The sequence below is a fragment of the Diabrotica virgifera genome, chromosome 8 (assembly GCF_917563875.1).
Source record: "Diabrotica virgifera virgifera chromosome 8, PGI_DIABVI_V3a".
Classification (NCBI taxonomy): domain Eukaryota; kingdom Metazoa; phylum Arthropoda; class Insecta; order Coleoptera; family Chrysomelidae; genus Diabrotica; species Diabrotica virgifera.
In genome coordinates, this window is record NC_065450.1 from 20,845,329 (window position 1) to 20,858,975 (window position 13,647).

General features: G+C 33.8%; 1 protein-coding gene across 1 annotated transcript in view; it reads right to left on the bottom strand.

Annotated features, from left to right (window-relative positions):
- The window catches only part of LOC114338199 (uncharacterized protein KIAA0825 homolog), a 107,720-nt gene that overhangs the window by 80,936 nt on the left and 13,137 nt on the right, over positions 1 to 13,647 (bottom strand). The window contains exons 3-4 of the mRNA XM_050658840.1: positions 8,060 to 8,401; positions 5,760 to 5,866 (exon numbers count right to left, since the gene is read on the bottom strand). Of these exons, the coding sequence (XP_050514797.1) occupies positions 5,760 to 5,866; positions 8,060 to 8,401 (449 nt within the window). The remainder of the gene's footprint in view (positions 1 to 5,759; positions 5,867 to 8,059; positions 8,402 to 13,647) is intronic.

The window sequence follows — 13,647 nt, forward strand, 5'->3', positions numbered from 1 at the left end:
AGATGCACATAATCTAAGTTTTACCTATTTTTATCTACCTATTCTATTTTAATTACCTTATTGGTATTATAGGGATTTTTTTTTACAAATATTATGGTTATTTATAGGACACAATGATACATTTTTATATGATTTTTATATATTTACTGGCATATAATAATATTTTTATCTTTACCGACTTTTTATCCAGTTATTATTTTACCTGACATTTTGATTTGTCTACTGATTTTTATGGTGATTTATATTGATTGATATAATGATTTTTATTGCAATTTACTATATTTTTACTATTTTTGACATAATATTTTATATACATATTTACTATACCTCGTAAAGACTGTCAAATTTATGCTTTCATGTCTCTGATTCTTTTGGAAGACAAAGTTATACGCTCATTTCAAGCTGTAAACTTAAGAACAGTAGTTTAGCACGGAAAATGGAGCATTTCAATTTACCAGATTACCTTTTGGATTAAATGTAAGCCCAAATAACTTTTCAAGGATGATGTCAATAGCATTTTCAGGATTAACACCAGACAAAGCATTTCTTTACATGGACGATATAGTAGTAATAGGAATATCTGAAAAACATCACCTAGACAACCTGAAAAAGACATTTGAGACATGTCGAAAATTCAATCTGAAACTTAACCCAGGAAAATGTCAATTTTTTAGAAGAGAAATAACATATTTAGGTCATGATCTTTCTCAGGAAGGAGTATCACCAGACAAAGCGAAATATGCAACGATTGAACAATACCCGACACCTAAGACAGCGGAAGAAACAAAAATATTCGTAGCATTTTGTAACTATTATAGACGTTTTATTCAAAATTTTGCTGAAATATGCAGACCACTCAACAGATTATCAAGAAAAGGAGTAGAATTTTTTTGATCAGAAGAATGTGAAAAAGCATTCAATAAGCTTAAATCATCTCTGATGAAGCCACCGATCCTAAAATATCCAGATTTCAATAAACAATTCATCCTAACAACAGACGCATCCAACGAGAGTTGTTCAGCAATTATAAGTCAAGATTATAACGGAATAGACCTACCTATAGCATACGCATCTAGAAGTTTCAATAAAGGAGAACGTAATAAACCTATAATCGTTAAGGAATTACTAGCGATTCATTGGGGAATTAATCATTTCAAATGTTATTTATATGGAGCACCAACATTTTTAGTCAAAACGGATCATAAACCCCTAACACATTTATTTGCAATGAAAGAACCAACTTCGAAACTTACAAGGATCAGATTAGATTTAGAGGAATACGATTTCGAAATAGAGTATATAACAGGGAAAAATAACTACGCAGACAGCCTTTCAAGAATAACATTACATCAACTAAAGAACCTATACATAGACAATACCATATATTAGCTATAACACGAGCTCAAGCAAGAGAAAAGAAGAAAGAAGCAAGGCAAACGAAGGCAGAAAGTGAACTCGCACTACAGCCAGAAGCCCCCAAACAGACAGTAAGAAAGGTACTTAATAATTTAGAGGCGCATAGACTACCAATTTTGTCTTTTGGAGCAGAACTAATCTCACCAAGACTGAGCATTAGGGTCAAAAACAAAATAAAATGCAGCAAGAGCATAGCCGCAGGATTCAATCATTTCGATTTAAACCAAATGTTGGCAGAGCTTGATAAGCTGGCGGTAGAGAATGCAATACGTAAAGTAAAGATATACGTAAACGATATTCTTTTCAAATTGTGCACAATAGATGAATTTATTAAACAAGGAAACAAAATATTGAAGAATGTAGAAATATACATATGTGAAGTACCAGAAACAATAGAAGATGACAAAGAAAAACACAGATTAATAGAAGAATATCATAATAACCCGATGTTTGGAGGACACTTAAAGAAAAATAGACTAATAAAGAAGCTAAAAGCAAGATTTAGATGGAAAAATTTGGAAAAAGACGTAAGAAAATACGTTAAACAATGCCGTGAATGTCAAATTAACAAACCGAATAGAACACATGTCAAAGAAGACGTGATATCGGACACTTCTTCGAAACCAGAGGACACAGAGTACATAGATACGATAGGTCAATTCACTAGAAGTAATAAAAGCAATGAAGACAAAAAAGAGCGGCAAGAAGAGAATAAGCCCAAGGCAACATCACAACACTTTAAAATAGGAGACCTAGTCCTGGTAAAAAGGGAAGAGAAAGGTAAGTGTAATAGTCTTTATGTATGCCCCTTCACAATAACAGAGTTAAATAACGTTAATTGTAAGATCATAATGGAAAACAATAAAATCAAGGAAATACATAAGAATAGATTATATGCTTACAATCCGAGAACACAGTGAGTGACAAGTGAAACGGGAACAATGTTGATAACCAACATTTTTATTTTTTGTATTTAATTATTAGTTATAGGAAATAAAAACTTAACTTGTATTTATTAAAACGCAGTAGGCAGTTGGTGGTATTATCAGAACATTTTCTTCCTTTTCCGTAGTCAGAAAATTTTTGGAGGGAAGGGGAAGATGTATTGGGATACACTGCATCTCAGTAATTATCTTATTAAGACAAATTCTTTTAATAATTAAATGTCTTTGGTAAAATAAATACGTTTGTTTATAATAAATACGATTGACCTATATTACCACCTCAATGTATCGGTTTTCGATACAAGGTCAGTTTGAAATAACAATTAGTATTCGTTATTTATAATCTAGTCAATTCAGCACTTTCAATAAAAACACTCTCACTTTTATTTATACCAAAGAGTAAACAGGGGAATCCACTTTTAGTTCTACTTTCATGGCGAAAAGATTAGTCATTGGTATTTGAGATCAAAACGGGTAAACATCACAGTTACTAAATAATATACCACCAGCTCTTTACCGTCGTTACTTCAATGCACCAATAAATGAATTTACAGTGAGTATTGTTACTTCATCAACCCTTATGGTAGGGGGTAACAACCCCTCAATTATCTGAGATGGTTCAGATAAACAGGAACCACCATACCACCACCAATGTGTCAAAGACGCCAAAGACCTCTCACAGTTAATTATAATAATAGAATGTCCAGAGTACACTTCAGCGAAGGCGATATTCAAGATACTCAACAGCCTGAAAGAAGCACTGGTTACAAAATTCAACGAAGTTCTCTCTTTTATAAACCATTGTAAACTGTATAACAAATTATGATTCATTTTTTGTAAACTGTAAATAATTACCATATTTTGTCATTCATATCTTTTAAAAATGTATCTTTTTTCTCTATTTTGTATTATAAATCTACCGCTAATAACCCGAGTGGTTGATGCGGATAAATAAAAATAAAAAAAATGATAATTCTTGTTTATGTAAAAATCCCTTCAACTTCTCAAATTGGTTGACAATTCTTATCTAGCAGTGTTGATATACATACTACATATAAATGAAAGAGTGAAGTTTCTTGAAGAGATAATCCCTAAGGTAGCATTTTATAAACATTAAAAGAATTTCGTTTTTGCCACGCTGAATAGACGGGAAGTGAGGTGCAAATTGTGTGGTCAGCGGACAAAAGGAGACAAGTCATTTTTCAAGTTTTAAAGTTAAAATGAATTGATTAAAGTTAAAATTTTCATTATAAAAAATTTTAGTATTGGATATTGAACTACACACATAACAATTTATTTTTCTGTTATATGTCAGTAGTAGATAATTTTTTTCATAGGTGTTTTTAATACTTACTTACTTACTTACTAGCCAACGCCCACCCTTGGCATGTTAGCCATTTGGTGGCGCGCTGACCAGTATTATAGACGAGCCGCTTCTCGTAGGCGATCTTCATCCTCCTCGGGTGGGTCTGTTATCAGGGTTGGGCACACTGGGAGGTGAGCAGCATCCATCTGGGGCTGATTACATAGTGGACAGTTGTCATTTTCGCGGACGCCGATGCGATGTAGATGGGAAGTGGGAAGCCAGGTAGTCATGTCCCGTAGTCGTAGTTGTTCTGAACACGGCTACACTAATGGGTCTCGGCAAGTTGCGAGGGATTGGTGACTCTATTAGGTGGGCCCAAGATTTTCCAGCACCGGCTTGTATTTGCTGCTCTTTTATCTTCGCTTTGATTTCTCTTCTAATGGTGTATTTTGCTGATGTGTACAATTGGAAGCTAGGGGGCTGTGGAAGAGTAGTGCTTTCTTTTGCAAGTTCATCTGCCGCTTCATTTCCTTCAACACCGACATGACTAGGGATTCATTGTAGACTAATCAGCCACCCGTTTTTCAGCAAGTTCGATAGTTGAACGCGGCAAGATATTGTTTTGACACAGTCGGTATATCGATTTGTCGACAGAGCGAGGATTGCGGCTTGGCAGTCCATGAAGAAGGCAACTTTTTGGGGTGTTGTAAATTCTCAAGATTTTTTGCAGCTTCGTGTATAGCAGCAATTTCGCCGTCGTAGTTGGTGAGAGGGGCACCCACAGCTATGGAGGGAGCCTTTGAAGAATGTTGAGACATATCCTGCTCCTGTTCTTCCCGAGTCCGGCATCGAGGAGCCATCGCAGTAGATGTGGAGCCACTCATGCGCTGGGTACTTGGTGTGTATCGTCTCTAGGGCGGCTTTCCTTAAGACAATGTCTGACGATAAGACAATGTCTGACGATAAGTGCTTCGGGTCGTTATGGTTTTCGAGAAGCAATTCTGTGTTTGGTAGACAGCGGGACAGTGTAGTTTTCGCTGGGAAGGGGGCGGCTTCCGACAGGTCAATGTGGTATTTTTCCATAGGTGTTTTTAATAATTAAAAATGTTTTTTAAAAATTGACATGTCTACTTTTGTCCGCCGACCACACAATTATAGACCTCCCCTAGTCTTCTTTAATTCAACGTTCGTATGGTTTGCAAGCAATAGAAACCGCGAAGGCGTAACCTGAAACTTGGTCTTATTAAAAGTTTTATTTTCTTCGGAAATAAAACTTTGAATTGTTTAATAAAAATTAAATTCTGGAAACCGATTCATGTGCACACAACCATTTATAGTCTAGGACCAATCTATCTAGTAACAATGGCAACAACATAAGTAATCAATGTAAAACAAGATTAATGATAGAATGGTAAAACGAAGCCCTCGAGAGGGCTTCTGATTCCACGGGGAATGGTGAGGAAGCTGCCTAAATGGACCAATCTGCCGTATCACTGGGTGATTAGGTAAGGAGACAGATGTTCAACAGATCTTGAAGTCGAATGGAATTCTTAGGGGAGAAATCCCCAAACGGAACGTTACAACCAAAAACCTAAAAAAAATCTTCCCCAGGTTTGAATCCCAAGTATGATGTTGTGTGATTCCAGTATCTGGGTTGGTCGGATAAAAAACAATGGGTTAGTTAGGATTGCGTTAGTTAGACTGAATACTTTTACAAGAGATACAATTTATAATAATGGCAAAAAGAAATAAAATATAAAAATTTCACAAAATCGGTGAACAAGAATCGAATATATTATGTATATCTTACCGAAACTAAATGTCTAAAAAAATAGATCGATTTCTGCTCAAAAATAACTTAAAAAAATAGAAACTTCTTAATAAATACAGCTTTAAAAACTTAACCAAACCCAAATTTTAACCCTTCACTTAACCTGAATTTCACCAGACCAACTTAGGTGTTTACTTTGGAAAATTTCAGTCTGTAGTTAATCCTTTTCCCAATGATAATTATTAGGAAGGTTATGAATTAAAATTTAGAAACTTCTCGTATTTTGATAAAATCCAAGATATCATTGATCGCTATTATTTACCTGAGTATATCTAACGGTCAAAATGGTCAATGATTCATTTAACATGCCTGCAAATACTCTTTGAGCCATTTTCGGGGGTACTGTATTCCATAAATCGTCCTTTGTACCTACAAAATGCCATATTTATATCAAAATCTACAAAAGACGATAGAAGATAATATACATAAAATATTTAATGTGGTATTAAGTCAGACTTGTAACAAAATTACATTTTACGTTTGTTTTTGACGTTTGGACTTCCGTTGGAAGTCTATTGTCTCAACTATTTTAACCTGTAGGTATTTATTAATTGGCGCTTTGTTTCTGCCAATTTGTGACTTATTTGGCAATAGGTAAGGACTGGGAAAAACAAGAAGATACCTAATAAAGTAACCAAATAATTGAAACAAGAAGTGCAAACCAAGGCATTCATGACTATCTAGAAATCAGCAACGAAATACTGATTATGGAAAGCAACAAGAAAACTCAAAACGCAACAACTACCAAATCCACCTATCAAAAACTTCAATAATACATGGGTCAGAAATAACAAAGAAAAAGCTCATATGTCTTCGCGAAGCATCTTAATCTGTATTTAAACCATTTCCTTCCGAGATATCCACCGCAGAAGAAAAAGAAATGACTATCTAGATGCCCCATTTCAAATGGACTTGCCTATACCTACATAAATTTACTATAAAAGAAGTTAAATACATTATATTATAAAGCATGAAATAAACATAAAACAGTCACCTGGATTCGATCTAGTTTCTGGAAAAATCCTACAAAAGTTACCTAAAAAATATTACAAGTTCATTACCTTCATATTCAGTGCCCCTGCAAGGTTGCACAAATCATCATGATCCCCTAGCCCGGAAAAAGACGGGAGGTCGTTTCCTCATACAGGCCAATCAGCCTGCTCCCAATGTTATGTTAAAGTTTTCGAGAAGCTCAATGCCAATAGGCTCGAAATAATAATAAAGTTAAAAAAAACTTATTCCAGATTACTAATTTGGATTTCGAAAAAAGCACGGAGCAATAATTGAGCAGGAACACAGATTAGCTACTAAATCTAAAGGGATCTGAATGGTAAAAGATATTGCTCAGCAGCCTTCTTGGATATATCACAGGATTTTGACAAAGTGTGGCATAGCGGCTTACAATTTAAATTGAAAGACCTCTTACCCTATCCCCACTATCTACTACTATAATCCTACCTATTAGGCAGCCATTTCTTTGTGGAACAAAGGAGTGAACTTACTGAATATATCCAATAAATTTTGGTGTTCCTCAAGGTCTTCCTATAGCGTCTTGGGACATATACTGTTCCTTCTTTATATAGCTGATCTGCCAAAAACAAGAACAGCATTCGCTGATGACACAGTGGTCTTGGCATCTCACACCGATCCGGCCTCAGCCTCAAAGAACCTTCAGATAAACCTTAACAAAATCAAAAAGTGGCTAATAACATGGTGTATCAGTGTTAATGAAACGAAATTCAGCACAAGGGCCATTCACTTTACGCAAAGAAACATATCTTATAGTAAAAATCAACAAGTACCCACTCCCACGAGCTGACGATGCCAAATATCTTGGCATGCATTTGGACCGACGGCTGACTTGGATTAAGCATGTACTCACCAATAGAAAACAACTAAGCCTTAAATTTAGAAAAATGTATTGGCGCATTTAACGCATATCTAAATTATCATTGGACCACAAATTACTGTTGTATAAGGCCATTATCAAACCTATGTGGACATATGGTATACAACTTTCGGGAACCGCCTGAGGAACTCCAACATTGACATTCTTCAAAGATTTCAAAACAAAGTGTTGCGAACCATCATTGATGATTCCATTCTACATCCCCAATAGAGTCATTCTACAAGACGTAAGCTGAAATCCACCCAGGAAGTAATCTACCAGTTCAGTGTTCATTATAGTAAGAGTGTCAGTTCACCACTAACGTGTTAGCCAACCGTCTAAATGTGCCCGATGCCAAAGAAGTGCGTAGACTTAGACGCCTGCTGCCTGCCGACCTATCTACAAGATACAGATAAGTTTTAGCTTCTAACGAAATATAAACACTAATAAGTACTCTCATAGTAAAAAAACACTAAATTTAAATTTAGCTAGTTTTTATAGGAGATACAGTCTCACATTTGTCATAGTAAACGCTTATCGTCCTTCCGGAAGATTACAGAATCCGTTGGGACCAAATGATTGGAACCTGAAAATTTTTTTTGCAAGTTGGCGGAAATTAAACTTGCCTGCACAATCAGCCATGATAAAAAAATTGGTGACATTGTTTTACCTACCTTGCATATATAACCACCACATTTGTATTATATAAGATCCTCTTTCTGATTCAAAAAACGGTTTCTCACTTTCCCAGTCCAAACATTCTGCATCTTGCAAAATATACAGAGACACGAGTCTGCAGTGCAAATCTAGCAAACGTTCCGCTAAAGCTTCACACATTTCATGATATTTCTTGTAGCTACTTTGTATCTCTTCTATATTGCATTTTTTATCTTCTTTGATTATTTTAATATAAAACCAAAGACAATTCTTTAAAAGTGCTGAAGCACCTATTGTTCCTGTAAGAACGGTTAGGTCAGCGTGATCTAATGCTTCTTGAGTCAAAATATGAAGATGAGCTGCAAAAAGTTTAGTTAATTATTAGAGTAGATAAACCAGTATAGAAGAAAATTGAAGAAAAAAAAATTATTTTTCTACGGCCGTGCTAAAACAGCCACTTTCCCGCACGCATTTCGTTTCCGAAAGTTGCACTTTCCCGCACGGCGTGCGATAATAGTATATTGTGCAACAAGTGCAGAAAGGTACCTACTAATTTCTCATGAGTTTGAAAAGTTGCGGTACGAGCGCAAGCGGGTGCCGCAATTCAAACGACTGAGAAATTAGCTTTCTGCACGTGTTACACACTATACTTTTTCTACAACCACAGCCTTTGCTAAAAATAAAAATCACAATTTCCAAACGAAAATTTATTACAATAATAAATTATATTTAAGTTTTAAACTGTATTTAATTAATTCTAATCAATTTAAATTCCTTAGGTATACCTAAACAAATTACACAGAAATCAGTTAAAAAATTAATGCACTGCCTTAATTTGTTTGAATTTAACTATTTTAAATCCACAGAGAACGACAGTTCTCACCAGTGGCGCACAACACCCCTACAAGCGACACTATATATACACGAAATTTTCGATTTTCTAAACCTGACTGAATTGAAAATTGGGCCAAATCCCATCTTAAAGTTTAGGAAAAGACTCGTTCATCCATATGTTACCTCTCCATTTTGGTCCAAGGGTGTGGATTTTACGGCCCTTCCCATTTAATGCCTGTTTTTCGTTCTCGTCCCCAAAACTTCCAAAAATTTCAAAAATTTAAGCCCGACCTTTGCGGCTTCTGATAGGACAGATCATTACCTTTCCAACGCATGTTTAATTTTGAAAATCGGTTATACCATTCAAAAGTTATCGAGCTCAGAAATATGACTCAATTTTTATTTAAAAAATGGAAAATGTTTGTGGATATGTATGTATGTATGTATGTATGTATGTGTGTGGAAAAGTTGCACCGATCTGAATTTTTTTTTCTGTGTTTCAAGAAGGTGTGAGGGTCGATTCAGAATAGGTTTAATTTTTGACTTCTGACTACCCGTAAGCCAGCTAGAGGACTAGGTAGATACAAAATAGCATATTTTTTGGGCGTATATATCTTAGGTTCAAGAAAAGACAGGAAAACCGCAAATATACCAAATCAATAGGGTTGAGTTAAGCTTTCAAATGGCGCCTAAGCGATCAAGCTGAGATATACACACTGCTAACCAGAGCCAAAAAACTGAAAAATGAAACTTTGAAAATTTTGGCTTTTCGACAATTACTCAAAATTTCAACCTACGAATTGCGCCAATAACTGAGCGTTTGTAGAAGGATTCAGGACGCGTCTAACGGTGTATACCTTATATCTGGAAAAATTCGAATTTTTAAGTTATAGGCTTCATAAGTATAATCAAATCTATTTCTTATGGGAAAAACGGTTTTTCAAGCTCAATAATTCCTGTAATACGTTTAGTTATCATACTAGATCTTGGATGCGTCAGATACTACTTGTCAATACGTTTCAAATTCATGTTTAGTGATCAACATCAGGTAAACCGTTCAGAAGTTATAGAGCTCCAAAAGTATAATTAGTCCAGGAACTGAAATTTTTCACTTCGCCATTTTTACAGAATTGATAGATTTGCTTGAAAATTTGACAACAAGTAGTGGATAGTCCAAGGATCAAAATCTATATGATGCCGAAAGACGCTTTTACCATGGGGTGGTTGCCACCTCATCTCGAGGGTGGAAATTTTTTATTATATTTTGACCGCAAATGCTGGTAAAAATATTAATTATAAGCAAAAAATGTTCATTATACATTTTTTTGATAAAATTAATAGTTTTCGATTTATTGGTTATCGAAGCTGTTAGTTTTATATCGAAAAAAATTACCAGAGAACGGCAGTTCTCGCCAGTGGCGCAGAAATACACCCCCCTACACACGACACTATATATACACGAAATTTTCGATTTTCTAAATCTGACTGAATTGAAAATTGGGCCAACTCCCATCTTAAAGTTCAGAAAAAAAGTCACCCATTTATATGTCAACCATCGATTTTGGTCCAAGAGTGTAGATTTTACGGCCCTTCCTATTTAGGGTCTGTTTTTCGTTCTCGTCCCCACAACTCCCAAAAACTTTAAAAATTTAAGTCTAACCTTTGCGGCTTCTAATAAAACTGATCATTACCTTTCCAACGCATGTCTAATTTTGAAAATCGGTTATACCATTCAAAAGTTATAGAGCTTAGAAATGTGACTTAATTTTTATTTAAAAAAGGGAAAATGTTTGTGGATATACAGCGTGTCTACTTGAGTTGGAAACATATGGGAAACTTTTTTATTATTAATTTTACGAAAAAAAGTTATTCTTTATAAAAAGTTCTGCATGCCCCAAAACCTAAGATTCAATTATCAGATATCAAATTTTCTCAATATTATACGAGGTATGTCAAAAAATATGAATTTCGGCTAAGGGTAAAGTACCTTTATTTCTCTCAATATCGAAAATTCTTATGATAAAAAGTTGTTTGGAATTAAAAACTAAGATGAAATAGGCAATTACATGCTTCTTATTGAAAAAAAAAATATTTTTCTCAAATTTATGGATACCCAACATCGTTTTTAATTATTACAAATATCATAACTCGTTTATTATTCATTTTACGAAAAAAAGTTATTCTTCATAAAAAACTTTGCATGGTCTAAAATCTAAGACACAACCATGATATATCAACTTTTATTAATTTTATACGAGGTGTGTCAAAAAATATGAAATTCGCTCAATATTATAGCACCTTTATATTTCACACTATTTCAATTAGAAGGATGTAATTGCATATTGACACATAGTTTTTAATTCTAAACAACTTTTTTAATAACCGTTTTCAATATTGTGAAAAATAAAGGTACTTTACTCTTGAGTGAAATTCATATTTTTTGACATAACTCGTATAAAATTAATAAAATGTCATATCTATTGGTTGAATCTTCGGTCTTAGGACATACAGAGGTTTTTATAAAGAATACCTTTTTTTTCGTAAAAGTAATAATAAAAGAGTTATCGTATGTGTAATGAATAAAAACGAAGTTAGTATCAATAAATTTGAGAAAAATTTGGAAAATATTTTTTTCCAATTAGAAGCATGTAATTACATATTTGAGCTTGGTTTTTATTTCCAAACAACTTTTCATAATAAGAATTTTCGATATTGAGATAAATAAAGGTACTTTACCCTTAGCCGAAATTCATATTTTTTGACATACCTCGTATAATATTGAGAAAATTTGATATCTGATAATTGAATCTTAGGTTTTGGGGCATGCAGAACTTTTTATAAAGAATAACTTTTTTTCGTAAAATTAATAATAAAAAAGTTTCCCATATGTTTCCAACTCAAGTAGACACGCTGTATATGTATGTGTGTTTGAAAGTTAAACCGATTTGATATTTTTCCTCTGTGTTTGAAGAGGGGGTCAGGGCCGATTTAGAACCGGTGTAGTTTGTGACTTTTGACCACCCATAAGCCAGCTATAGGACTTGGTAGGTACAAAATGGCATATGTTTTGGGGGTATATATATTCGGATCAAGAAGAACCAGGAGAACCGCAAATACATCAAATTAATAGTGTTGACTTAAGCTTTCAAATGGTGTCTAAGCCGTCAGGATCAGACAATCACACGGCTCAGTATAGCCGAAAATCTGAAAAACTAAACTTTGAAAATTTTGGTTTTTCGACAATTACCCAACATTTCAACCTACGAATTGCGCCAATAACTTAGCGTTTGAAGAAGGACTCAAGACGAATTTAACGGTGTATACCTCATATCCCGGAAAATTTGAATTTTTTAGGTTATAGGCTTCATAAGTATGATAAAATCTATTTCCTGTGGGAAAAACGGTTTCTCAAGCTCAATAATTCCTGTAATAGCTTCAGTTATCATACTTGACCGTAGATCCATCAGATACTACTGGTCAATACGTTTCAAACTCATGTTTACTAATCAAAATCGGTTAAGCCGTTTAGAAGTTATTAAGCTACAAAAGTATAATCCAATTAACGATTATTCCCGAATTGATTTATGTAGTTGTAGTGGTTACGACGCTAAATTTGATCTGGCAACGGGCAATCCTACTTCATTTACCGGCCATCTCAATATTTTTTTTTTCAATCTATTTCGAATAAAAAAAAATCTAGTGTACATTCGATGGACACTAGATCATTTGGGAGATAATGCAACAAAGGTGACCATTTATAAAGCTTGACGTGTAATAGAGGAACATTGTATTCAACTTCATACATTTAATTTATAAATAACTTTGAAAAACTCCTGATACAAGAATAAAAAACCGCTAAACGCCGTAAAAATGAGTGGCGCATAAAATATTTCAGCTACAAAAGATCTGATATGAATATTACGTGGCGCGAAAATGGATTTTCATTTGATGCAAAACAAAATTCTAGTTTTATTTTAAAAGATTTTTCCATAATATTTGCTAAATTTGAAGTAAACGCGCCACAAAAGAGTTTCAAAATTCAAACTGTATCAAAGTTACCCTTTTGTGGCGCGTTTACTTCAAATTTAGCAAATATTATGGAAAAATATTTTAAAATAAAACTAGAATTTTGTTTTGCATCAAATGAAAATCCATTTTCGCGCCACGTAATATTCATATCAGATCTTTTGTAGCTGAAATATTTTATGCGCCACTCATTTTTACGGCGTTTACCGGTTTTTTATTCTTGTAAATTATTACAAAATAATGTTACGTTTGACGTTTTACTTATGCATTCACGGATTTCCACCAGACCTACTTCATTCGACGTATGTTGCTGAGGTTGCTAAATCCCTATTGGTTAAAATTGATAATTACAAAATGATTATTAAGATTAAAATTGTAAAATAAAACGGTTGTAACATCCATAATTTAATTTCTATTTGATAAATAAGTATAATTGTCTTACAGGTTGTATATTTGTCTACATTTTAACCACAGATGTAAACAGAATATATAACGTTACTCAGAATGAGGTAGTCATTTGTAAAATACCAAATGTAAAGTTAAAAAATAATATGTTAAAGTAGCGAATTTTGCAGATTTTTTGGACACGAGTTAATCCGGTTCTTTTTTTGAAAAGCACTATCAAATCTAATATCTTAAATAAATAAAACCATTTCTTCTAAGCATGTTATAATTATATTTATGATTTTATTGTGGAATGTAATGGTACTGTGCAAAAATAGTTATTTATGAAACAGTTCGTGAA